Raw genomic sequence first — 27,596 nt, forward strand, 5'->3', positions numbered from 1 at the left:
TCCATGAGGAAAGTCAGTCAGTGTTTTCACTGGGGTAGCCTTCCTACAAACGAAAGGAGACTAAAGAGAGACTGCAGAGCTTTTTATTTCAAGATTGCCTAAACCCACAGAAATATTTCATTAAATAGTCAGAAATAAGTTGACTCCCTCTAGCTGCAGGAAAAAGTGGTGACCACTTCCAGATGCATCTTTGCTTAAAAGGAAACACACACACACACACTTTACAGATGAAGTTGAAGAGATAAACAATCAACAGTCCAAGCAAGTTTGGCAATAACCAACAGGCCTAAGCCAGTCATCTGACTTGCTCAGGAGTATTCCTCCATTTCCTGTAGTGGCCCAGCTGCCTGCTGAGCAGAGCCAGCATTCCTCCTTTCTACATTTATGAATCAAGTTTCACACCCTTATCAGGAAAAAATCAAACAGACCAGAAGCATTTCTAGTCAGAGGCAAAACACAGCTGTGGAAAACACCACACTCTGGCTCCTGGAGTTTTTCCTGCAGCTGCACAGGCTGTGCAGTACCTTCTGAGCAGCTTGCTGGTTTTTCAGGTAGAAGATAAACACAGCACCACTCCCTACCCCAAAATACTTCTCTCTACTCTGAGAAAGCATGAGGAGTGTTTGACAGTTCTGCCTTTGTAAAATTCACCTGAAAATGTTTCCAGCTGCACACAACTACTGCCATGTGCATTTATGCATAGTGCCAAACACTGCACTTCTGTCCTCTGCTGCTTCTTTCCATGAAGCTTGTGGTAAAGTAAATCTTCAATGTTGCAGACTTCCAAGGGAGCTCTCTCTTGCCTTCTGACACCTAAGGAAAGCTGCCATTACACAGCACTGCACAGCCCACTGTGGTACTGCAGCCAGAACCTCACAGCTGTTCCCCACCCCCAGCCTGCTTTTCTGTGCTTGTATCTCTGAGTTCACAGAGAGTTAAAATCACTTAGTTACCTGCACTTGCAAATCAGATCCCACAGACATCCAAGGGCCATAAACTCTGCTGAGCAGAGGCACTGACTGAAGCTCTCTGGCTCTAAGCTAAGTTTGGTTCATTTTCATACATTAAAGGACCACTTAGAAGCCAGTGAAAAATCTAGACAATGCCACTGCTTGCTTGTCCATGTCAGAGCCTAGATCCACACCAAGTAATGGATTTTTTACATTGAGGTACCAAAAAATTGCAGTTCTCAGCTTTTTTGCTCCTTGCTCCCTCTCACCCCTGTGTTAATTTGCCAGTATTGATTGCTTAAGGTACAAATGCTGATAACCCAGAGTTATGACATCCCTCCAGGAGATCAACACACCATTCCCCTGAGGCTGTAGTGGCTTTGGAAGCTTGGCAGGAAGATTTCTTAGCAACTCACCAAGGTGCAGAGATCTGCAGCTCAGAGGGAGCTGCCCTGGCCCACAACATATCTTCAGCAGATACATCAAACAGCAATTCAGAAACCTAGCTTGTGCTTGGCATGCCATTGCTCATCACCTAGATTTCAGCCTTCTTTTCCCCCTGCTGTCCCCTAACTATGCAGCTGTAGTTACCTGACATTGTTACACTAACCGAACAATAAAAAAGGATTACAAAAATAGCAAACAAGGAAACAAAGTGTAGTTCCCAGGGCTTTCCACCTCAGAAGCACTGCTGCCAACCTTACAGCATAAACCCAGCAGATTTCCTTACTCCACCTTCCTGCTCATAGTCCTTACTGCAATCAAGTCCATGTCATTCTGAAAGCTCCAGCAAGTGTTGTGTCTCAAGAGCTGAGGTGAGACACAGGCAGGCACAAGGGTGCTGCACACCACCCCCACTGCAAGGGGCCAGGCTACGACCGACTGTACTGCACAGTGCTGTATTTGGTGACCCTGGAAGACTTGCTCAGTGTGGTGCTGGCAGAAGGTGGCCCCTCCAAGCTGGAGCCTGCCTGGCTCAGCAGGGAGTCTGTGAGCAACACGTGCTCTTGTCTTCCTGGGCCAGCTGCATGTTCAGCTCTGCTCTGCGCCCCCGAGGCTGTCACCACTCTTTCGTTCACCACCACGCTGTGCCCCTCAGCTGCAGTGGGGATGCCGAGCGAGCTGTGCTCTGTGGCAGGGACAAGGACCCTCTCCCGCTCCCTCACCACAACATACTGGGAATCTGGGAGATCCTGAACCAGCAGGGCTCCTGGCACGGCACCTTCCGACTTCACCATCCTCTCTGTGACCACCACGTTACTTCCCTGTGGCAAACCAGGGATTTCCACCATGCCCTGCAAGCTTGAGGCAGGTGCCAGCACTCTCTCTGTCACCACCACGTTCTCCTTGAACTGGGGGTCGAGGTAGACAGCAGTGGAGTGGGCAGGAGCCCCCGCAGAGTAGGATGTTTCTGTCACGGTGAAATTGCTCTGGGCATGGGCTGAGGGAAGGGCTTGGGTGTTGTGCTGCCCAGAGTGGGATGTGAAGGTTGTTTCTGTGACCACCTCCTTGGAGAGTGTGTCTTCTCCCGTGGCCCCACCTGCATGCACTGGCTGGGGGCGACTGCTCGAGGCAAAGGCTTGTTCAGAGCTGGATGCACTTCGCTGGTCTATGAACTGTGACTTTGTGTCCTTCAGACCAAAGCCTGACTCGCTCCTGGAGCTTCCATCCTTCATGTTGATCGGTCTGCCTAGGCATATTTCTGCTAAAGTCTTGAATTTGTCTCCTAAATCATCGAGGAAATGGTCATCAAGATCACCCTCGATAAAGCTGCAGCAGCCAATGGAGCCATGGGGGGAGCTTGACTCTCCCTGGGAATAAACCAGGAGACAGTCGTTGGCAGCTTGGGTTTCATCCTCCTCCGCAAAAGAGACAGCTTTCTAGAGACAGGAGACAAAAGCAAGCAAGACTTCATTAGGGCCAGCTCTGGACTTCACAAATCATAGAATCAGTAAGGTTGGAAAAGACCTCAGAGATCATCAAGTCCAACCTATCACCCAACACCTCACGACTAACTAAACCATGGCTTCAAGTGCCACGTCCCATCCTTTTTTGAGCACCTCCAGGGATGGTGACTCCACACCAGGTATGACAAATCAAGAATGCTTGGTCAAAAAATTTAGACTAAAATTAGACCCACAGTAACCACCAAGCAAGTGAGGCCAGTAACTAAAGGTGCTTTGGGTGTTTTCTGAAGTTATTCTGTACTTGAGAAGCAAAAGCTCAGCTTAAATGGAAAACCTTGGATACTCTCACCACCTGCTGCTATTCCCACCAGGATCATGCCATTTGAGAGCCTGCTCCATCTTTACAAAGAAATTGCTTTTGTTTAGGTTCATTGAATAAACTTCACCTCTACCTAGGTGTTTGTAGGAGAGTGCCAGAGCCCGGCCTGGGAATGTGCCAACATTTAAACGTGCATTTAATGAGCGCACACTGACATGTTATCACCTGCCATGGCCCTCTTCACTGCCACAGCCTGCAGATCACACCCAAGGAGCCCAACAGCAAACAAATCAAAGTTAAACAGGAACACAGTCCAGCACACATACTTTCAGGTGCTGTGCAGGCCACTTTGCAACAAGGAGGGCTCACAAGTTCTGACTGTAGTGCCACCAAGGCCAGCTCAGTCTGAAAGCAATGAAGTTGCTGCTGGTTCAGGCACAAACATCTGTGTAGATGCTTGCACCAGCTCCAGTTCCAGGATTGAGGAGAGCTAAATCCTCTGGGCCTGCTGAACTAGCTTTATCTAATACAGTTGCTAGCTTGTGCTCAGAACCACTTTTCTGCCACATCTGAACTCTGGAGTGCCTATTAGCTGAGGCACCTGTGTCATGTGGTGTATATCCAGACTCACATGGACTCTTGCTTATCTGTGTTTGATCCTGGAAGCAGGCACATTACACAAGATACTTCTGCAAAACACATCTGAAACTATTTGGGGTTTGGTTACTTGTCTGGGGTGGTTCTTTCAGTCTATAATCTGAGCTATTTTAGCCTCCTAGAAGTGGTAAAGAGTACCACAGGTACAACCTTTGCTAAGCCCTCCTGCAGGACTTCAGCAGGCAACTATGCTTAGGAGGTGTCTTCATATTAGGGAGCACAAGGAGTGGAAGGAAATCAGAATTGCTACTGTTATGTCTGGTCACCCAAAGGACCAGTAGCTAGAGCACTCAGGAGACATGGAAGTATCTTAAGATCAAATCCATCACTGGTCTGAGGTTGCGATTCAAACCTGCACAGCTAATCCCCTGCAGAACCCATCATCAGCCAGCTGTAGGGTGTGAAACTGTTTTGTTTGTAGAGGTGAAAGACAATCTGTACACCCCCTGGCATATGGATATGGCACTTTCACTGCAAGAAGCTCACCAGCCTAAGGTCTAATGATGTGAGATATGCAAAGAGGAACAGCTGCAATGAGCAGGAACAGCCTAGTGGTCAGTGGTTAGGAGTCAAAAAGGGGATTGCAACATGTGCCTCAACAGCTTCTGATGAAAGGCCCTTCATCAAGGCTGCTAGGCAGAGACAAGTCCAGCACCACTTACTTCATCAGCTACTTTGAAAATGCAGACCCACCCTCTACCCTATGACATCTGTGGTTTATCATTCAAAAACCTGCTCCATGGTAAAAGTTTGTGGCTGTGACTCATGGTGAGTCAGAGGTGCCTCCCTGCAGGACAGTTTAATGTGCTGAAGTCCCTGAGATGTAGATCACATCTTTGTCATGGCTTCTTCCTGGGCAAGGAGCTCCCTGGTCATTGCTGAATATTCTGAATTCCATCCCCAAGTACCTCCCCTCCAGAGAAGAATCTCATTGTGGGAAACCTTGCAAGCACCCAGCGCTGTAAGACAGAAACATTGTCGTGCTCTGAAGTCCCACATGTGAGCCTAATCCAAAAGTCCTTAATGCCCCAACACTGACCATGGTATCAGGATTGTTTACACACCAACATCTCCCCAGCTGTGCTTGCAAGAACATGAACAGCATTTCCCAACACCAGCTAACAAGACGCTTATTTTTGGTCACATGCTTACATCATTGAAGTAGTCTCTTAAGAATTCTTCATTCATGGCTCCTGCCGCTCCCACTGTGTGCGCTCCAGCCACCACTGTCTTGCCTTCTACACCTGCCGTGCTTCCAGCCCCTCTAGCTGCCATGGCTCCATACTCAGCACCAGAAAGGAGATGTCTTTGCTCTTCCCATCCTTCCTTGGTGATGGTGCTGTGATGCTCTCTGACATGAGAGGCAGAGACTCCTCCTGTTGAAGCCTCCTCTCCGCTCATTCCTGCTGCTGCTGCAGCTGCTGTCACTGCTCCGCTGGCTGCTCCTTTTGAGTGCTCCAGTGCAGTGGGTGGGATGAAGCTTAGCACTGGCTACATAAAGAACACAAATTAGGATGTGACATGAAAGCTGCACTGTCTAGCACATGGAACTCACCAAACCAGCAGCAGGGCTGGGTGGGACCTGGGAGAATGCCGTCTTACAGCATGTTTGAATTTGCACTTCTAAGTGTTGCTGCAGAGAGCGAAAGCTCTCCTGACACAAGGTGCAGCTTCCACAATGCTGTTGCCAAGGAGGAGAGTGGATATGTATCTATGGATCCTTGTTTACTTAAAGCTCAAAGAGTTGGGAGTGAAATCATGGAGATAAACCCCACCTGCAAAACTGCAGGGAGCTTGGGGGTCCCAAGGAGGGCTGTGCCCTGTTTGCCTCAGACACCAAGTGGGGGAGTGGACACTGCCTGCAGCCTCTATGACATAGCTTGCCCCTTACTTCTTTCCTAGCAGCTCAGCTTCCCTGGCAATTGTTTTTCAACAAGAATTTGGTTTGAGCATTGGCCCTAAATCAAAGTCTTTTAGCTTCTTCTTTCTATGACTATGTGCCAGAGTCATGCCTTTTTTCGTCTTTTGAAAATGGGTTTTTAGGATAACAAGAAAAGTGCAAACTTCTCTTGGCAGTCACTGTTTCCTTTACATGTTTGTACTATTTTTGTTTTTAAATGATAAGTTTCCTCTCTTTAGGAAGGCAAGTACACAGGGAAGTAATTTCAACTACAGCCTGAACATTTAAACCATTGAGGAGAAGCTAAGCTTTGTAACCCAGTCTTTCTCTGCCTTACCAAGCTTCCAAAAGGGTGCAGAACATTCCAGGCTTGCAAATGCAAATGCTTCACTCTTTTCCCACACCCCTATCTGCTGCTCAGATACCATCAACACTTGCTTGACTGCTTTCCCTTTCCTTTGGGATTTAAACACTCTGGTTGTTTTTTTCTAGAGCAGCTGGTGGAATTTGCCTTCCACAGATCCCTCACTGAGCCTCACAGGGTTAACTTTAATTAACATTCATGTGTGGGTAAAGTCTGCTGTAGAGCTTTGAAACATCAGCCTGTGAAGTGGATGAGGCACCAAGAGCCAAGGTGAACCCTTGGAGAGAAATCAAAGAGAAATGCTGTCAGGGATACATGCCTTCTCCTCAGGAGCTGCTCCTTCGCTGTTCCACTGACGCAGCATCGCTTCGCTGTAGTCTGGGATGGTAGCAAACCCCTTTGCTCCCGAGCCACAGGGACACAGCAGCAGCAACAGGGGAAGAACTACAAGAGACAAAAAGTCTGCCATTCACTATGTGGTTGTGAGGGTTCAAGCATGCTAATAATCAATACTGAAGCCTGGCCAGCTCCCATATCGAAATTGATCATTAGTGAGCTAATGGATCAGTGTAAGGGCTGATAAAGAATGAACACAGGTTTCCATATATCCAAGCTATTTCCTAGAAACACCTGCCAGACTGGTTTCCTAGAAAGTAAACTGACAGTTAACCTGTCAGGGCCTCAGTCCTGCAGATGACCACATGTGTGATAGCTACACTTCTATCAAAAGATCTCATATCCCAAACCCAAACCCTCAATGTCACTGGACAACCTCAGCATTTCTAACTCCTGCTGTGTCCACTACTAAATAACATCATCTGAATCCCATCTTATCACTCCTATGAGAGGTCTCGAGCATTGTCTGGGGATCTCAGAACAATCCAGTTTCAGGAGCAAAGTGTAGACTGCTACTAGTACAAGCAGTAAACTATTAGCAGTACACATGGCCATAATCTGGCTAGAGGCATTCTCTTATTTTCAAGCTTCTGTTTTGTCTCAATGAAGAGCAATGTCACTTAGTGCTCAGAGCAAGGCACCAGACCTAGGCCTAGTGGAGAGACAGCTGTGGTTTGAGTGGGAAGTCTTAGGGTTCACATGGGGAGGTGTGGAAACACCAAAAAGGATTCCCCACTGCTTCCCCAGCTGTTATTTACAGCACCATAAACAAGCATTAAAGCTGTACATACTAATTGTAAAATGGACAGCTTGACATCCTTTGAGGGTGAAATGCTGATGTTAGCAAAAGCAGCTGGGGAGTTGCCATGACTTCACACACACTAGGAGTTTACACTAAATGCATCAAGATGATAAAACCAGAACAACCAAGGTGATAAAGCCTGGGAGTCACTGTTTCCTTCCTGATGCCTTGCAGCCCATGCCTGTAGTGCTTGTGAGATAAGGTGGAGCCATCACTTACGCAGCAGCAGTAAAAAGGCCAAGATGATCAGCGCCACCGCTCCCGGTCCCAGCCCCACGGACTTGGCACCAATGAACTTCTCTTTGCAGGCGCCCTCATCTTCACAGTTACAGACACTCAGCTGCAGAGACTGGGCCTGAGCACAGCTGAGACCTTGGAAATCTTTTATGAGGATGGGAACTTCAGTTCTGCCTGGCTTCAGGTTCTGTGGTGCCAGTTGTATGCTGGTGCCTGCAGCAGGAAAGGGGGGGTTAAAGAAAAGGGTAAGACAAGCAAGGAGTGCAGAGCTGACTCCTGTAAACTAAGAGAAAAAAGACTTCACAGCCTCCCAACAAGCCCCCTCCAGTTCAGTTCAGTTCAGCCAATGCAGTGGAATTCAGTTTAATTAGCTACAGCTACAACATATGTCCTCTTATTTTTACCAGGCAATTGATGTTGGTAACAAAGCAGCCATGATTGCTTGCAGTTGAATCACAGAATCCTAGAATGCTGGGGGCTGGAAGGGACCTCTGGGGATCATCTGGTCCAACCCTCCTGCTAATGCAGGTACAGGCTGTACAGGATCATGTCCAGGGGGGCTTTGAAATTCTCCAGAGATGGGAGACTCCACCACCTCTCTGTGCAGCCTGTTCCACTGCTCTGCCACCCTTAACGTAAAGGTGGTCTCCTTAAAGTAAAACTTCCTGTGTTGTAGTTTGTACCCAGTGCCCCTTGTCCTATCCCTGGTCACCACTGAAAAGAGCTTTCATGGAAGACAACCCAACCATTTATATAGCATTAACCTTTATGTCATCTGAATAGCTAAAGGCTGAATTCCCAAAACACAGCTTCACTCTTCAGAGGATTAACACCTGGTGCAGGCAATAGAGACCAGGGAGCCAACACACCAGCTGCTCCTATGGCCATGGACACAAGCAGACAAGAGATGCCCAGATGATGTTCCCAGCTGGGGAGCACCTGTCTTGGAAAAGCTGTGATCCCCACAATGACTGCTGGTGTGGCTGTAAGTGGGGTGAGGAAAGCTAAGAAGATTCCTCCTAGGTCCTAAACCTGGCTGTTAGGATGGCTCTGCTGACTGCTTTGCACTGTTATGTTGTAGGATTATAGGGAATAGAATCAGTTTGAGAAGAAAAAGGTATTTCCTGGTGCCTTCAATCTACCTGAAGCATTTCTTTCAAGTATTTCCCAGGCTGTTATGAACAGAAATACATTAAGCAAATGCTGATCTCATTTGAAATACTTATTTATGATTTCTGACTTATTTTTGTTTCTACCATGCTGGACTATCTCAGTTCACACTGCATTTCCCCTTTTCAAGGCCCACTGTGCAGAAAGATTGATTGATCTGTAAGCCAGAGCAACTACAGAAAGTTCTTCACAGAGAGAGCTGTTAGCCATTGGAATGTGCTGCCCAGGGAGGTGGTGGAGTCACCATCCCTGGAGGTGTTCAAGAGGGGACTGGACAGGGCACTTGGTGCCATGGTTTAGTAGTCATGAGGTGCTGGGTGACAGGTTGGACTTGATGATCCTTGAGGTCTTTTCCAACCTTACTGATTCTATGATTCTACAGCCAGTGACACAACCACATCTCCAAACTCAGTTTTAGCAGAAAGCACCCTCCATCCCTGCATGCTTTTTGTGGGAAGTTAGACATGGCTGGATCCCAGCATTACCCTGCTCACCACATATGGGACATCAAGCTAAGCAAAGATAGTCCAACTGAGGGAAGGTGAGAGGCCTCAGAAGACATGACTGTTTTAACAGCCATTAGATTGGAGGCAGCAGAATGCAAATGGTGTGTCTGCTTGCCTAACTCCCTAAGTATGTTGGGTTGGTTTCTTTCCCTCCCCCCCCATTCTGGATCAGTCAAACTGTCAGCTTGACTGGAATGAACAAAAGTAGGACTCCAAAGAAATGAAAGCAATTAAAGATGTTTTTTTTTTTCCTTACCATTACTGGATACAATTCTCCAATTCTTTGCTGTCCCTTCTGGCTTGTCAATGACAGTAAAGCTGAAGGGATCACTGTTTGGGTAGCCATCCAAATCATTAGCTGTCACATCAACCAGCTTTGTATCTGAACACACAGTCTGCACAGGGTTCACAATAACTGGGCAGTTGTCATTCTCATCTTGAACCTGAATCACAACTGTGCCAGTGGCAGTTTTCTTAGGAGAATCTAACATTTGAAAATGCAAAGAAGTAAATTGATTTGGAAAGTGCAAAGACTTCAAGTTAACTTAAACCACCTCAGCCTTTTCCAAACCCACACACATTTCTGAATGAAAAAGCTCTCCCTGGAGCTCATGGGAGCAGGATTTTATTCCTAACTTTAAACACAATGACAAAAATCTTCTGAAGGCAAGATGCTTTACTCTTTTGACTTAAATCAATTACATACTTTCTGTGTATGTTTACACAGTAACACACAGATAATGAACAAATTTTGATTAGACACACAAAGAAGCTCAGGGAGTCTTTGCTGGACTCTGAAGCCTGTTGATTAGCACAGGCAGTTTCCATCTTGCCAAGGGATGTTGTTATCAGACTTGGTTTTTGCAAAACTTACAAACCATTCACCTGTATTAGTCAAAGGAGAACAACAGGCACCTCAGGAGCCCTCTCTAAGGGTCATCCAATTTCACTGAATTACCCATGTCTGTCCTTCAAATACAAAGCTTGTGGGAAGCTGCACTAGGTGTCTAACTTTTAGGCAGCTACAGATAGGGAGGTTAAACCAATTATAGTTGTATAAAGGCAAACTAAACCCTAAAAAAAACATTTAGTGTGAAAACAAACCCCTCTCAACTTACCAGTAGTTACACCCAATATGGTGATAGTGTAGGTACCATTTACCACATGAGAGGATTCATAATTGAGTTCTTTGGCAAGTTTGATTTCGCCTGTGACTGAGTCTATGGTGATCCAGTTTGCTGTGTCTCTTCCTTTTAGGTACCTGATTGAAATAGCACACAAAGATGTACACATTTAATAACCAGGAAAACAGCCAACAGCAGAAAAAGCAGCTTCAGGGGACGTTTGCTCTGTTTAAAGCAGAGATCAAATCCCTAGGTCTGATGCTTTTGCCACTGGAATTGGTTTCAGCTATAAATCCAAGAATGTAACACTGAAACATGTTTTTCCCTCCAGAGGCAGGATCTAGGTGTAGATCACTACAAAAACAACACTCAGGGAGTGAGATGGGAGCAGGAAAAGTAGCTGTGCTGCTGGTTGTGGTCCTCTTGCTCTCCATCCCTGCTCCCAGCAGCATCTGGGAGAGACTCTGCTACAGGAGTGGGTGAGAGGGGTCCACGTTGGGTGTGTGCCTCTGCTAGTCTGCACCATTTGTAAAAGCCATGATGGTGATCAATGTTTTTGATGAAAAGCTGCAACTCATAGAATGGTTTGGGTTGGAAGGGACCTTAAAGATCATGCAGTTCCAATACCCCTGCCAAAGGACACCCTCCACTAGCCCAGGCATCATCCAACCTGGCCTTGAATGCCTCCAGAAAGGAGGCATCCATGACCTCCCTGGGCAACCTGTTCCACTGTCTCATCACCCTCACTATAAAGAGTTTCTTCCTCATCTCCAGTCTAAAGCTGCCCTCCTCAAGCTTCAATCCCTGTCCTCTGACCTTAGCACTACATGCCCTTGTAAAAAGTCCCTTCCCAACTTTCTGGTAGCCCCTTGCAGACACACAGATTTATCTATGCATCACTGTCTTACTACTAGATGTTTCTGCATATTTCCTCCTAATGACAATAGAGTAGATAGAATCATAGAATTGTTAAGGTTGGAAGGGACCTCAAGGATCATCCAGCTCCAAGCCCCCTGTTGTGGGCAGGGACACCTCACACTAGATCAGGTTGCTCAGAGCCACATCCAGCCTGGCCTTCAAAACCTTCAGGGATGAGGCTTCCACCACCTCCCTGGCCAACCTGTTCCAGTGGTTCACCACCCTCATGGCGAGGAACTTCTTCCTAACATCCAATCTGAATCTACCCATTTCTACTCTAGCTGAGTAAATCAGTTTCAAAAGTAGACAGGCATGACCAACAGCATAGAAGCACAGGCACCTTCAGAACAAACACTCATGCCTCAGCACATGCAACGGAACAAGCAGGACTTTCACACCAGCTGCTTTCTGCACAACAGACAATTGAAGATGATGATAAGGATGCTATTTTAGGTGTGAATTATACAGAGTAGAACACAACTGTCTCTGAAGTTATTTCAGTTCAATTCACATTTTGAGAGCAAGGAATGATTTCTGACACACTCAAGTCACGACGGTGGTAAAAAGGATTCTTACGTAACGCGCTCCGCTGTTTTCCCTGTGTCTTCATCAATGGCTTGATACTTCCCAATGACCTGGCCTAGCTGGTATTTCTCACTTGCTTCAATGATTTTGGTGCCACCAGGGAAAACGAGGCCTTCCCTCACATTAATCACATTAATTTTGATTGGAATTGGTGTTGCCTTGTAACTGTACTTAATTGACTTGTGGAACTCTGCTTTGTTTGTTACGACGATGCCCAAGTTCAGGCTCTGCATTTTTTCATAATCCAGCTCCTAGAACAACAGAAACACATTAGCAGTAATTAAAACAGTCACTCAGAATCTGCTATCTAGACACCATTCATAGAGTTAGTATTGAAATAATAAAACTATTACTGTATATAAATCATACATTTCTATCTATTAAATCAGTATTTATTATTACTTCAATAATAAGGATGCAGAGAACTGTTGGTTAACACATTGCTCTCAGTACATAATGCTTCAGCTCTCCAAATGGAAGAATACATAAGGAAGATTACTCTTGATTTTTAATGGATGGCACCATAGGGTCTCTCTTTATATTCACAGAATCATAGAATGGGTTGGGTTGGAAGGCACCTCCAAATGTCTTCTAGTCTAACCCCCATGCAGCAAGAAGGGACATCCTCCACTAGATCAGGTTGCTCAGAGGCTTGTTGAGCCTGACCCTGAGTATCTCCAGAGACAGAGCTCAACTAGCTCCCTGGGCAACCTGTTGCAGTGTTCCACCACCCTCATGGTAAAGAACTTGTTCCTAGCATCCAATTTAAATCTATTCTTCTCTAATTTATTGAATTTAAACTAATTGAAGGTAGTTGCAGTAACTCCTACTCATATATTCTTTACTTTCAGTGAAGCAGGGTCCACTATTACTTGATTCTTCCAATTATTTTATTTAAACCCTATAAATTTACTTAATAATGCTTATGATTGTTTTAATTATCAAAGGGAAAGGGGAGAAAAAGGAAAGGGGAGAAAAAGGAAAGGGGAGAAAAAGGAAAGGGGAGAAAAAGGAAAGGGGAGAAAAAGGAAAGGGGAGAAAAAGGAAAGGGGAGAAAAAGGAAAGGGGAGAAAAAGGAAAGGGGAGAAAAAGGAAAGGGGAGAAAAAGGAAAGGGGAGAAAAAGGAAAGGGGAGAAAAAGGAAAGGGGAGAAAAAGGAAAGGGGAGAAAAAGGAAAGGGGAGAAAAAGGAAAGGGGAGAAAAAGGAAAGGGGAGAAAAAGGAAAGGGGAGAAAAAGGAAAGGGGAGAAAAAGGAAAGGGGAGAAAAAGGAAAGGGGAGAAAAAGGAAAGGGGAGAAAAAGGAAAGGGGAGAAAAAGGAAAGGGGAGAAAAAGGAAAGGGGAGAAAAAGGAAAGGGGAGAAAAAGGAAAGGGGAGAAAAAGGAAAGGGGAGAAAAAGGAAAGGGGAGAAAAAGGAAAGGGGAGAAAAAGGAAAGGGGAGAAAAAGGAAAGGGGAGAAAAAGGAAAGGGGAGAAAAAGGAAAGGGGAGAAAAAGGAAAGGGGAGAAAAAGGAAAGGGGAGAAAAAGGAAAGGGGAGAAAAAGGAAAGGGGAGAAAAAGGAAAGGGGAGAAAAAGGAAAGGGGAGAAAAAGGAAAGGGGAGAAAAAGGAAAGGGGAGAAAAAGGAAAGGGGAGAAAAAGGAAAGGGGAGAAAAAGGAAAGGGGAGAAAAAGGAAAGGGGAGAAAAAGGAAAGGGGAGAAAAAGGAAGAAAAGGAAAGGTACTTTAGGGAATTTTCAGGTCTTGTGGACTAATGTGGAGTGAAAATAAAATGGAAATTTCAATTTATGGAAAGTATTTTTAAGGATTTCAACCTCTGGAAATTAATGAAATAGTCTGCAGCCCACGGCTCCTGGAGTATGTGCTGCCTGCAATGCTAGCTGTGGCCACAGGAAGCAAAGAACTGTGACCACCAGAGGCAGCAAAAAGATGGGGAAGTTTACAGCACAGGTTAGCACTGCTGCCCAGCAACAAGGGAAGTTTGGGGATTTCTGCCCCACTGAATACATTTGAGATCAGACAGACTGTAAAAGAGAAACATGGCCAAAAGAGAAACATGGCCAAAAGTTCTTTTGCACAAAATCATTATATGCTGCTTGGATGCATTCATCAGTGCAGGAGTGTCCACCATTGTAAATTCACAGTTTACATCCTGACTGCAGCCAGTTAATGTCTATGTCAAAGTGCATAAAGGAATCTTTAAAGAAGGCTGTCCAAAGGCTATACTAACCTTCACGACAGTCAGGATGCCTTCATTTGTCTGGGCATCTGTTACTATTTGAAAAAAGCCACCTTCATTACCAGAAACAAAGGAAAAGTTTGCCAGCCAGTTATCAGAAAACTCTTCATCCTTGTCCAACACTTTTATTCGCAGAATTTCCACATTTGCTCTGTTTTCTTCAATGCTTCCTTCAAACTGCAATCGAGAAACAGCCTTCTATAAAAGGTGTCAGCATGTACCTCATTTCACCAAGTGCAGGACAGTTTGCACCACCTCATATTAAGCAGTGGGACACAGGCAGGTGTGGGCACGTGCCAAATAGGAGTAAGTGGACTTACTGAACCACTCTGTACCACAGGGAGGTTGTCATTGACATCCAAAATCTTGATTTCCAAAGAACATGTCGCAGCATTCCCACCTAAGCCACCACCACGATCTTTGGCTTCCACCACCAAGGAATAGCTGCTTTGTGTCTGCAATAAGAAAGAAGAGTTTACACCACACCAAATATTTCCTTGCCTTTATTACTTCTAGCATGTCCTATTTTTGCCTCTCTCATGACAAATTATAGCTCCTTTTCTCTCTAGCTAGTAGGAAATCTCACACACAACTACCTCAACAGGTTGCTAGAATAGAGCTGAGGCTTTGAAAAGGATTTGGGAGTTTTGGGCTTCCCCCACAAAGAGTTAGGCTGTACTTACAAGACAGTGATCATAAACAAGGACAAGACCAGCAACATGTGCACGTCAGGACAGAGCTAGAGGCAGAGACGTTGCCCTCAGCTGCAGAGAGCCAACAATCCAGATCACCATCTGCTGGCCAGTGAAAATTTATGCAGGCACAGGTAAAGAGTGTGGCTTTCAAAGCTATTTCACAGCAGTTCCTGTTCCCAGCTCTCTGTATCTCAATTTACATAGCAGGCTACACAAATCTCACTGCAATCAACAGCTTTGCAGATCATGACCTGGCTTCTCTTTGCCATATGCTCTGCAGCAGAAAGAAATGACCTCTTGCTTCATGGACCTGCTGGCCTAGCTGCTTGGGAGGGATAGAAAGCAACAGCCACAGATGGAATATAGCCTTAATTCCATCACCACCCCACTCCCTGAAGAATGTGCTTCAACCATACGAGGCTTTAATCCCAAAAGAGGTGAAGGAAGGTGAAGTGGACAAGTTTTCACCCTGGCAGGCAGGGCTGCAGGTGACAACAGACATCAGCAGGCTACTGTTGATAGATTGAAAGTGGAAGGGCTTCTTACCTCTCTGTCAAGGTTTATTTTTGCTACTCGAACCTCGCCGGTATCCTTATTCATACTGAATGCATCACTGGGGCTTTGGGAAATGATTCTGAAAGCAATTTTTGAATTCAGGTTATTTGGCTCATCTGCATCTGTTGCATTTATCCTCATTACAAGTGTACCTGGGAAAAAAAAGGCAAACAAAATGCAGTGTTTATTTACACAGCCATGCATTGTTCCTGTAGTGTCACAGAGAGGAACACGCTTTCAGATGCACTGCACAATTTCCTGATGCTCTTGCCTTTAATGAACACAACATGAACATGTGTGTTGAAAGTATACCCTCTAGCAACAAAAAGATCTGTAACTCACAGAACTCAATGCATCAGATTTAAACAATAGACTGAATTCTCTCAAACACACTGACAGAAAACTCTAGGTATCATACAGAGAAGAAACACACTTTGAACAAGCTACATTTTTCTCCCGTTATTCAAGAGGGAGCACCACTAACTCCTCTACCTGAACAACAACTGGCTCTGTACCGATGCCTCCCAACAGCTTTACTCAAAATACACAGTGGTCCCCATGGTGCAATCCCCTTGGATATTCAGATTGGATGTTAGGAAGTAGTTCTTCCCCATGAGGGTGGTGAGACACTGGAACAGGCTGCCCAGGGAGGTGGTGGAAGCCTCATCCCTGGAGGTTTTGAAGGCCAGGCTGGTTGTGGCTCTGAGCAACCTGATCTACTGGGAGGTGTCCCTAGATGATCCTTGAGGTCCTTTCCAGCCCTGACAATTCTATGATTCTACATCTCATGGCACAGGGCTTTGCCCTCTGGGAAAGTGCCTCAGTGTTCTGTGCCCAGATTGGAACACCATCTGGAATGCAGGCAAAGAGCAATTACCATATGGCTGCTACTGACCTGAAAGAGCTGAAGGAACTCAACACCTCAACACCTTGGTTACTGAAGTGGGTGGTCAAGAATTTGTTTCTTTAGATTATTGTGATTTTGAAATGGACACAGTGTTAGATGTTTATTAGGTTGTTTTATTCCATCTTCTCTCATCTTCTGGGAAATAATCTGTCAGGTTTATGTCTACTGACATCAGTAAGAAAACTATTATTTGAGGGTTTGGTCATGGCCACACGCTTAACAACAAAGTATCTCTCCAGCCCATAGGTAAAGCAGAGCTTTTCATGAACATGGCAGAGGCAAGTACCTTCCAAGTAGGCTGGCATTGCTAGACCAGAAGGTAGAGTGCCCTTCCCAAGCACTACCTGCTGAAGGACTCTGTTCCCTGGATCTATGGTAGCTGACACCAAAGCAAAGGTGCTGCAAGAGAAAGTGCTGTTTCCTGCTGCCTTTAGGTGGACACTTCCTTAACCACACCACACAGCCTACCCCAGAATAAACACAGGCATTGACATCTGGATCACCTCTCTTAGGCAAGCAGAACGCATCTTTGTTACTGCAGATGTGCTGCTGCAAAAACACTTGTGCCCTTGCACGTGCTGGGAGAAGCTAAATGAAATAAACACAACTCATGGTGTTACCTGCTTCACTTAATTCTTCAATTGAGCCAACAAAAACTTCATGTGAAAACACTGGAGGATTGTCATTTATATCCACAACTCTAATTGGGAGGTCTATTGGCTCTTCCAGTTTTGCTCCAGTCTTATCCAATGCATGACCTCTGAGCTGGAATAAGACAGAAACAATAAGCAAATTGTTGTGGCTGTAATACATATGCAAACTAGAAACACACATGTATGAAATACATACAAGTATCACAAAATCTAAACATTTCTATAATCATAATATCTTATTTACACATACACACATGAATATCCAGAAACTTCAAAACAAATTGAAGCAAACACATTTGAAGGTACAAATTAAAATGGATAGGAAGGCACCTAGAAGAAACTTACAAGCAGCATTGGAGTCTTTTCTCTGTCAACTATTCCTGTTATATTCAGGTCTCCAGTCTTTCCATTGATAACAAATAATCCATAAGGGGGTTCTGTTACTCCTTGACCAGATATAGTGTAAGTCACCACTACCCCTGTATCTTCAAGATCAGAATGTATCTAGCAAAAACACAACAGAATAAATAACATTCCATGAATAAAACCACATTTAAATAATCAAACAAAAAATACTTTCCCCTTTTTGTAATCAATACAATTTAATATCAAATGCATTTCCCTACTCTCCTCTGAGTGTGGAGATGTTGAGATGGTTGCAGGTTCTGTTGGAGGATTTGGTGCAGGGAGAGAGGAATAAGATGGGCAATGCAACAGCTGGGAACTGTAGAGCAGAGAGGGCTGTGAGAGAAGAAAATTGAGACTGCTTGTACAAATGCAAGGAAAGGCTGGAAAACCACCGTGGCAAGGTAAAAAGCTGGAGTGGAGAAAGATAGAAATTGGCTGGTCAAATGGATGGGGACAAATAAAATGTGGAGCAAGACCAGAAAGTTAGCCTGAGACAATGAGCTGAGCAGAGGAGATTGTAATTACTTGAGCAAAGCCTGGAAATAAAACATGACAACTTTTTAAGGGAGATTAGACCTAAGCTAGTGAGTGTGACAAGGACTGAGGAAGTGATAGGGTGGAGGAAGAAAGGTCTGACCTGGAGAGGAACAAGTAGAAGAGGCTGCACAGACTAAAGATCATACTCTGCTGTCAGCAAAACACCTGAAACATCCTGAAAAGCATTTGTTCTTTGTGCCTGCATCATTGTTGAAGGGTAGTCTAAGCAAAGGGCAACAGCCTGCTACCATCTGCAGTTACTTTACATGCTGAAGTGACAGGAGTGGTGAATCCAGGGGTCACAATGGTGCTGAACCAAAAGCATATCATTCTTGCACAAAGGATTACACCTTGGTTATTTTTAGTTCTTTCACCTAATTATAATCATGTTTCAGCTTCTTGTACATGGAACAGAACCATACTCCATGTACACCCTTCCACCCAATCACCACCAGCAGCTTTGGGACACACCTGCCAAGTTCAAATATAACTGAGTAGAGCTGCTGAAGTGAAAAATAAATAAATAAAAATTCAAGGACACTGCACTCTGAAAAGTTTGATGAAAACTGGTGGCTGGGAAAACATGAGGGACCGAGCCCAATCAGGTGCAAGAGTAACGCATTTGCTGAAGGAAGGAAACAAAGAAATGTGCCAATCTTCAACTGACACTGAACAGGCCTTTAAAACTAGAGCAATATTTGTGCTTAGGGCAGCCACATTCTTGCTTTACATTCTCATCTCTATTGTTATTTGTCTTCTGTATCTATCTGCTTGCTGGGCTCACCCTAGCAATTGGATTCTTATAGGAGTTGTCCTCCTCTTCCCGTATGAAAGCCGGAGGGACTGTCCACTCTCGCTTCTGTCTGACCAGGCTGTGGGGATGAGCCAGCATGCCACTGCTGCCATATCGATTGTAAAGCTGTGAAGAAAGAAGGCGGAATGCTAGCATTACATTTAGCCATTTCAGATAAGGCTTTACTGCTGCTGTAGGCCAGGTTCCTGAACAAGCTTTTGCTCTTTCAGTAGCTGCTCACTTCAAAATCACAGAGCAGCGTTAGCCTCCCGAGGCACAATCTAAGAGCCACATGCTCCTCCAGTTGTGTGAGGAGGGATACCACGCTAGTTGTTTCATCAAAACACAATCAGGTAAGACAACCTTTAAATCCATGAGCAAGTTCTCTTGATCTGGGGTTTATGAAAGCACCACCTGTCCTAGAAGATTTATAGACTCATTGGATTATTCCAGTTGGAAAAGGCCTCTAAGATCATTGAGTCCAACTGTCAAGCGCTTGTCATTAGATGTAGGACAAAGTTTGGCACTAAGGCCCTTTTGAACCATGATTTCTACCTTATTAGCCTCTTGTACACAACCTTCTCTCCAAAACAGAATACATGAGACAGCAGGCCTCTGTTCAACCCATCAACTGTCTCTGCTATCCTTGCTCAAGTACCCATTATTCTGCATGCCACCCTTCATCTTTCTGTCCATCCCAGCCCCCACTGTGTCTGTTAACTTCCAGACTAACATCTGAAAATGTTTCCAATGAATACCTTCCATAAAACAGCAGCTCATTTCATTTACAGAGAGCTAAAAGAAGATATTTACAAACTTCATGTTTTAGGGAAAGTTTCTCAAAGCTGAATGTTGCTCAGTTTGATGGATGTAGGAATCTATTCACTTGCATTTTAGCTTTCATTACTCATTACAGAGCTTCCCTGTTTCACAAAATGCTGAAACTCAAGGTATTTGCCTTTGACACTCTGTTCAGAGAACCTTTCTTCAGGCACTGATAAAGAAAAGTTTTCCCTTATTTCCTACCTTCACATGGAGTCCATTTCCCTCGTTCAAACAGATCTGCAATAAAATTAATAATGATTATTATAACAACCATGTTACTTCAGCAGCACTAGAACTTAACTGACACAACCTCCCTTGTAAGAGCAGCAAAACTGTAAGAAAGAGGCTAGGAAGGGACTTTTTACAAGGGCTTGTAGTGATAGGAAAAGAGGGAAAGGATTGAAGCTTGAGGAGGGTAGATTTAGACTGGATATTAGGAAGAAACTCTTTGCAATGAGGGTGGTGAGACACTGGAGCAGGTAGCCCAGGGAGGTCGTGCATGCCCCCTCCCTAAAGGTGTTCGAGGCCAGGCTGGATGAGGCCTTGAGCAGCCTGATCTAAGTGGAAGGTGTCCCTGCCCATGGCAGGGTGGTTTGAACTAGATGATCTTTATAAGATCCCTTCTGACCTAAACCACCTTATGAATCTACAAATCCCACCTCTATCAACTAATATTTACTATCCACCCATAATAGCTTCCAAAAATTTCCCCTACAGCCACTCCTATCATTCTAGTGTGTATTTTGAACACAATTATTACATTTTACACTTGTGTCCTAGGAGGAAACAGATAACAAAGAATCAATAGCAGGAAATAGAAAACAAGCAATTAATCCCCTGCCCCCAAGAAATGCAGGCTTTACAGTCATTTTTAAACAACCATTATTTTGGTGCTGAATAAGGCCTCGTTATTCCAAACCCATGGAACTTGCAGTCCTTGACTGAAGTATGTGATGGTTGCCAGCAGCGCTCTGAGGAATCTCCCTGTTTGGGGCAAACTATGCTGTGTTACCATCCACATCAGAGACCAAAACAAGGTCAAATAATGTTTAAAAGTAAGGACTAAATCAAATCATCTGCTGAAGTGTAACCAACACAAGCAGCTCTCTATTTAGTGCAGGGAGGGTAAACAGCTGATATCCATCCCGTTGAGAAAGCAGACATGCTTGCTTTGACAAAACCTTACATACCAACATTTGCTCTTTGCTCCCCAGGATAGCTATGTATGTCCTTTAACATCCCAGTTAGGTGTCTTGTCCTAGCTGGAAGGAACTGGAGCCTCAGCCAAAGAGAGACCCTTTGTTTACATCCACTCTCCACACAGACTCTCCACATATTAAACTCCCTCACAAACAGTCCCCAAATGTAGGCACTGGGAAACCACAAGAACTAGGTTATTGCCAAGTATAAAAACAGCTTTTCAGCTTTGTACTGGGCTGGAAAGAGAAAACTTTTACTGTCCCCAGAACTATTACATCTACCTACAATTTGCATCTTAGGTGATTGATATACTTATCTTTCATGCTAATGCCTGAGGCAAAGCAGGCACAGAAAAGGGGATCTCCTAAGGAAATAAAACAGGGATTACTTCTTTGTGTTCTCTTGACTGGTTTCTAAGCTGCTGACTGGGTTCTCCCTATCCATCCCTATGACTCAACCTTCATCACGGTATTGATGACAGCTTTTTCTCCTTTTTTAAAGATCTTATCTCTTTCCCACACAATGCAGTGGACAACATTGAGCAATGCAGCAGATTGCTGTTTCAACTTGCACAACAGAACTGTCTTCCAAAAGGCAGCTCCCCCCACGATGTATATATTCTGAAGACAAAAGAAAAACCACACCAAAAAAAACAACCCAAACCAGGGACCATTAAGTTCCCCCAAAGAGATGCATTATGAGACCTACTTAATCTTGCACCTCAGACCAAGTTATTTTCATGAATATTCTTAACCTTATTTGGTTTTCTTAGTTATATGGATTTTTAAGATTTATTTTCATGATTAGTGAGGTTGTGCCAGCAAAAGCGACAAGAGGATTTGGGGTTATAGTCAATGGTTTCCAACAGAAGCTGCAAGTCATGTGGAAGGTGCATAGCTGTCAAGATGTCATGACCACCCTTCTTTGTTCTTACTGGTAACTGAAGGGAAAACTGCTCCTGTCTTTGCATCAAAAGCAGCATGGCCAGCAGATCAAGAGAGGGGATTCTGCCACTCTGCTCTGGTGAGATCTCACCTCAGGTACTGTGTCCAGCTATGGGAACTACAATTCAAGAGATGTGGTACTGCTGGAGTGTGTCCAGAGGAGGGACACAAAGATGATCAGGGACACAAAGAAAATCAGGCTGAAGGAATCAGGTTTGTTCAGCCTAGAGAGGAGAAGTTGAATGTGTCCAGAGAAGGGCAACGAGGCTGGGGAGAGGCCTTGAGCACAGCCCTATGAGGAGAGGCTGAGGGAGCTGGGGTTGCTTAGCCTGGAGAGGAGGAGGCTCAGGGGAGACCTTATTGCTGTCTACAACTACCTGAAAAGAGGTTGTAGCCAGGAGGGGGCTGGCCTCTTCTCCCAGGCAATCAGCACCAGAACAAGAGGACACAGTCTCAAACTGCACTAGGGGAAGTTTAGGCTAGAGGTGAGGAGAAAGTTCTTCACAGAGAGAGTTGTTAGCTGTTGGAATGTGCTGCCCAGGGATGTGGTGGAGCCACCGTCCCTGGAGGTGTTCAAGAGGGGATTGGACATGGCACCTGGAGCCATGGTTTAGTAATCATGAGGTGTTGGGTGACAGGTTGGACTTGATGATCCTTGAGGTCTTCCAACCTCATTGATTCTATGAGAGTCAGAGGAGACCTTATAACTACATTTCAGTATCTGAAGGGGACCTACAGGAAGGCTGGAAAAGAACTGTTTAGAAGGGCTTGAAGATAGGATGAGGGGTAATGGCTTTGAACAGGAGCAGGACTGATTTAAATTGGACACCTGGAGGAAGGTCTTCACAATGAGGGTGGTGAAACAGTGGAACAAGCTGCCCAGGGATGTGGTTGAGGCCCTGTCCCTGGACACATTCCAGATCAGGCTTGATGTGGCCTTGGGCAGCCTGATCTAGTTGGAGGCGTCCCTGCTGCCTGCAGGGAGGTTGGACAAGAGAGCCTTTGAGGGTCCCTTCTAACCTGATGCAATCTGTGAATGTCTCAATACTGAACAGAGACAGGGTGCACAAAGCAAGAAGCTTCCTGGTACTAGAAACCCAAGAAGCACAGCATAACAAAAGTGTCTGAAGTTCAGGAATAAGCAGCTCTTCCATTGAAATACACACCAAGAAAGTGGAAAAATTCACACTAGTGATTACAAACAAGAAGTCTTCCATTAAGATAACTAAGAGGAAAAAAAAAATCAATTTGTTTGCAAGTATCAAACCATTCTGGTTTATTGCCAAGACAGGGGAAAAACCCTTTTGCTTTTGTACTTTTCAATCTGTAGTCCACTGGCAATCTCGCTTGTGAGTTTAAGAAATCAATAAGAGGTATTTAAGAATAGCAATTTTATTCACAAGGTACACAACACATATTTGTAACTAATACATAAAGACTTCCTGCATTTTCATTGACAATTTGTAAAGGATCTGATCTGCTTTTCAATGACATTTTCTTCAAGACAAAGAGCAAACTCACATATCCAACAGGTGTTAAACTGTGAATTTTCCCTTTTCTTAATATCCTAGAGCTGTTGTTTATTAAATGGCTTACTAAGAGTATAAAAGCCCTGTCTGTCCCTTGAGGTGAATCTTGGCCTTAGTACAAGAAATAAGACAGCTACTGATGAGATCTGTTGATGACAAAGCTGGGCAGGCATGTCAGAAGATAACTTAAAGCAAGGTGGAAAAACCTGAGGCCTGAAGTAATAGAAATGGAATGAAACACCAGAGAGGCACAGCAGGAGTAGCTGAGGGAGCAGGAGAAAGAAGGGTGTGACTGTCATGAGTGCAAGGCTGTTCTTGCCCCAATCCATGTTCATATATAGTCAAGAAGTGACTAAAGGACAGAATTTGGACACAGCTTCATTTTGCAACAGAAAGATGGAGACTAAGTAAGAAGGTATGTGCCTGTGCTTGTTACACGGAAACAGTAATGCCTGCAACTGTGGTCTTTCACATATGCTGTCTGCTGGGAGTTTTGGAGATCTCACCTCCTGTGAGTCAGTTTGGTGCTGAAGGCTATGGGCAAGCAAAGATCTTCCACACTTTGAGAAGCAGGCTGAAAGGACTATCCAGAGTTATCTACTAGTTCATCTCCTGGCCCCAGGGCAGGACAAACGGACAACTATTTAACCCGTTCTTAAAAAGGAGTGATAGAGGTCCCCCAGTCTTCCTAGCTAACCTTACAGATGGAAAAAATCATTATTAATATTTATCCTCATTTTTGGCTCTTTGCAAGTTGATTATATTGCTGTTTGGATGAGATTCAGTTTCACAGAATCACACAATCACCAAGTTGGAAGAGACCTCAAAGATCATCAAGTCCAACCTGTCACCACAGACCTCATGACTAGACCACATTTCAAATTAAGGCATACAACTTCATATGCTTAAATGAATACCAAGTGTCTAAACTCCTGTTATACTCAACACAAATACAGCTGAAAGACCAGAGCAGTGCAACTCTCCCCAAAGCTAGCCCACATCTCCTGCTTCTCTCTGGACTCCACTGACTGTAGCCATGTCTATTTCCAAGGCCAATCCTAGATGGTTTCTAAAGCAAAGCAGTTGCTGTTGAAAACCCAACACTACACAACCCACATTTGGTGGTTAACTCAGTACTAGAATTAGCCTGGTCCCACAGGCAAACACCTATGAGCAGATGGATGCATCACTCAAAGCAGTTTCACCCAGGAGGGATCGGATTCACATGCTCTGAAGATTTGTTTCAATCAGTTTCCAGTCCTTTAATTTCACTTCAAGAATCAAAACATTGGATTTCCTGAATTTCTTCTTTTTGTGTTTGCTTTCCTCTAGTCCTTCCTGGGCAGACACACTTTATTCTGCAGTCTGCTGTACAAAATAACACAGCACTACAGTTCAATACAATGGATAAAATATTAGATCTCATGCATTTTTCATTTGCTTTCCTATCTCACCAGAATGCTGTTTCTCCCCCATTCTGGCACCATATTAGGTTGATGAATCAATGCACAGATGCCTGTAAGTACTTTTATCATGTTTCACCACATTACTGGCAATAGAAGCTGGGCTGCTTTGAGTTATCTCACCTTTGCTCTTTCTAAAACTAAAGAAGAAAGCCAATATAATGCTTAAATTTAACTTGTTACTATGAATTTCCAAAGGCAATTGCAACAGGCTCTGACATTACAACAACGATCTAATGTATTCTGGACTGAGTTTCATCATACCCAGCCCAAGACTAATACCCCAACCATCACAGAAGTACAATCTGGAAAGACTTTCAGAGAAAAAACACCACAATTTTTACAGTTCATGCAGTAAGATTCATACATTTGAGGGAAAGAAAAGTTGACTGAGAAGTAAGAAGTGCTCTAAGATTTGACTTCTTGAACACATGATGTCCACACCCTTCAGAAACAGCCAAGAAACTTCCCAGTCTAATGTCCTCGATAGCCATACCTGCCCAGCAGCCAGACAGCTCTGGGTGTGCACCCTGGACACACCCAAGTCAAACCCAACCCTGCGGCTGCACTACTGTTCAGCACACCAGGATATTCCTGGAAAAGGACTGGAGGCAGGGACATGGGGATACCCAGAGATACCAGATCCAGAGATACCTCAGAGCCTGGAGAAGAGGAGGCTCGGGGAGACCTTATTACTCTCTACAACTACCTGAAGGGAGGTTGTAGCCAGGTGGGGACTGGTCTCTTCTCCCAGGCAACCAGCACCAGAACAAGAGGCCACAGTCTCAAGCTGCACCAGGGGATGTTTAAACTCAAGGTGAGGAGAAAGTTCTTCACAGAGAGAGTTGTTAGCCATTGGAATGGGTTGCCCAGGGATGTGGTGGAGTCACCATCCCTGGAGGTGTTCAAGAGGGGACTGGATGTGGCACTTGGTGCCATGGTCTAGTAGGCATGAAATCTTGGGTGACAGGTTGGACTTGACGAGCTTTGAGGTTTTTTCCAACCTTGTTGATTCTATGCTTCTATGATATCAGGATGCAGCCCACTGGCACAGAGGGCCCAGATGACCAGAGATCCTTCAGTAAAACAGGAAGAACAACTTACAGCTCTTGATGCTTCTAAAGTAGAAGGTGCTTTGAGGCGACACTACTTCTAGATGTCTTGTTTTTCAGGAGTTTCTTACCAGTGCCACCTTTGCATGGCATCAGATATAAATGACCCTAGTTGGATGCTGTCAAGCAACTAGACTTTCCTCCACATGAATGGCTTTGTCCAGATTGGGGAAAAAGAAAAAATTAAATAAAAAAAATCATGAAACCAAAAGCCCCATGAAAAAGGCAAGACCCATCAGTGCCTCTGTCTCTCCTGGTAACAACCAGATGAGGCAGCTTTATTTTCTTTAGCATTCCATCCAAGGAGGCATTTAGACACCAAAATTAATTCACTTTTAGCATGCCGTACCCTGCCCCAGCTTTAGGGATGATGAGGGTTGAGAAGAACAATTCTCACCTCATCTCTGCCTCTTTTCTTCAGGCACAACCAACAGTATCCTGAGACCAGTGCAAGCCCACCAAAACATATCACAGTGTTGCTCGAGGAGTTACAGAAAGAATCAGTGAAAACTTCTGCACAAGTAGCACTCCCCAAGGATAAAACATTTCCCAACCAAACCACAACGCCCAGCTTGCTGCAAAGAGCAGGTTAGCTGCTGCTGGCTGACTTGTGGCCAACCACAAGTCTGTACTATCAAGTTATCAAGCAACATGTCTCCAGCTAACAAAGCCGATTTTGCAGGATCTCCAGCTCAGGAAGCAAGGTCCCAATCTACAGCACCTGCTCGCCTGGCTATACCAAAAGCCGTTACTGAACCCTGCCCCAGCTCCTTGGCGGCTCCCTGGCGCAGCCCATGGCCTGGTCTCCACCCTTGCCTTGAACTGCTCGGCGGCGGCCCGACTTCCGCAGGCACTTTGCCAGCCTGCAAAGGTGAAAAGCTAAAGAACAATGCCGCAAATGGGAAACAGTCAGAAAGCAGCAGTCCAAGTCAACCAAACCTGGTGGCTTGGTCTCTGCTATGAATTACTCCTCGTTTTTAGCCCGGCAAGACGTTTCATGGGATGGGAGGTCTGAAGGGTGATGGTTGAAAAAGGGAGGGAGGACAGGAAGGGAGAAAGCCTGAAACGTCTTGGCTTGTTAAGGCTTGGTGTAATTTCTCCAAGGCAACAAACACTTCTATTAAATCGTACTTTATAATCTATTTTTCGTCCTGGAACTGTTCCATCAAAAGGGGAAGGCGATGTATTAATGCAGACGATACGTTGAACAAGAGGACCGCACCGGCACGAACCCTTCACTGCATTCCTGTTGCTCCCGGCGCCTCACAAAACCCCACCCCTGCCAGCCACCCTTCTTATCGGGGTTTTCTACCTTCACCTGCGCTCGGATAGCAAACGCCCATTGCTTTTATCTACTTTCCAACAAAAAGAAGAAACCCCCTTCTCAGCCACCAGTAGCCGACGGCGAGAGGGCTGCCGAGCTCCGGGGGGGACAACTCTTCCCCGCGGCCGGGTAGTGCCTTCGCCGCCCTCCCGCACAGCTCCGCACAACACACCACCCGCTGCTTGCCCCGGCAAAGCAGCACCTTCCCCTCGCCCCGGTACCGGGAGCTCCCGTCGGGGTCCGGACTCACCAGCAGCGCCAGCAGCCGCACCGCCGCGGCGGGGCCCCAAGACATGGCCGCCGTCTCCGCGCTCTGCCTGGGACGGGGTCACCTCTCCGGGCCACCCGCCAAGGGAAATGGAGGCGGCCCGTCGAGGCCCGCACAAGTAGCCGCGGGTGGGTGGGTGGAGTGTGCCGGGCGGGGGCAGGTAGTGCCCGGCCCTCCTCGGTACCGGCCCCAGCCCCGCCTGGGATCCCCGTTCCCCACACCGAGACCCGCCCGCGGAGGCTGCTCTGGCCGTGCCGCTGGTGCAGCCCGTCGGACGGGCGGTCGCCATTGTCCTCGGACTTGCAAAGTTCGGGT

General features: G+C 45.4%; 1 protein-coding gene across 1 annotated transcript; it reads right to left on the minus strand.

Annotated features, from left to right (window-relative positions):
- Positions 1-1,596: 1,596 nt before the first annotated feature.
- On the minus strand, positions 1,597-27,308 carry LOC104309116 (desmoglein-2). Its single transcript, XM_054180139.1, has 15 exons — positions 27,082-27,308; positions 26,442-26,568; positions 18,608-18,742; positions 17,224-17,382; positions 16,846-16,990; positions 15,310-15,470; positions 14,389-14,523; positions 14,060-14,245; positions 11,827-12,086; positions 10,327-10,469; positions 9,465-9,692; positions 7,515-7,745; positions 6,417-6,541; positions 4,986-5,324; positions 1,597-2,830 (listed from the first exon to the last, which is right to left on the minus strand). The coding sequence occupies exons 1-15, from the start codon at positions 27,306-27,308 to the stop codon at positions 1,823-1,825; spliced, it is 3,609 nt and encodes a 1,202-aa protein (XP_054036114.1). The 3' UTR covers positions 1,597-1,822.
- Between the last annotated feature and the right edge of the window lie 288 nt (positions 27,309-27,596).

The sequence above is a fragment of the Dryobates pubescens genome, chromosome 3 (genome assembly GCF_014839835.1).
Source record: "Dryobates pubescens isolate bDryPub1 chromosome 3, bDryPub1.pri, whole genome shotgun sequence".
NCBI classification, from domain to species: domain Eukaryota; kingdom Metazoa; phylum Chordata; class Aves; order Piciformes; family Picidae; genus Dryobates; species Dryobates pubescens.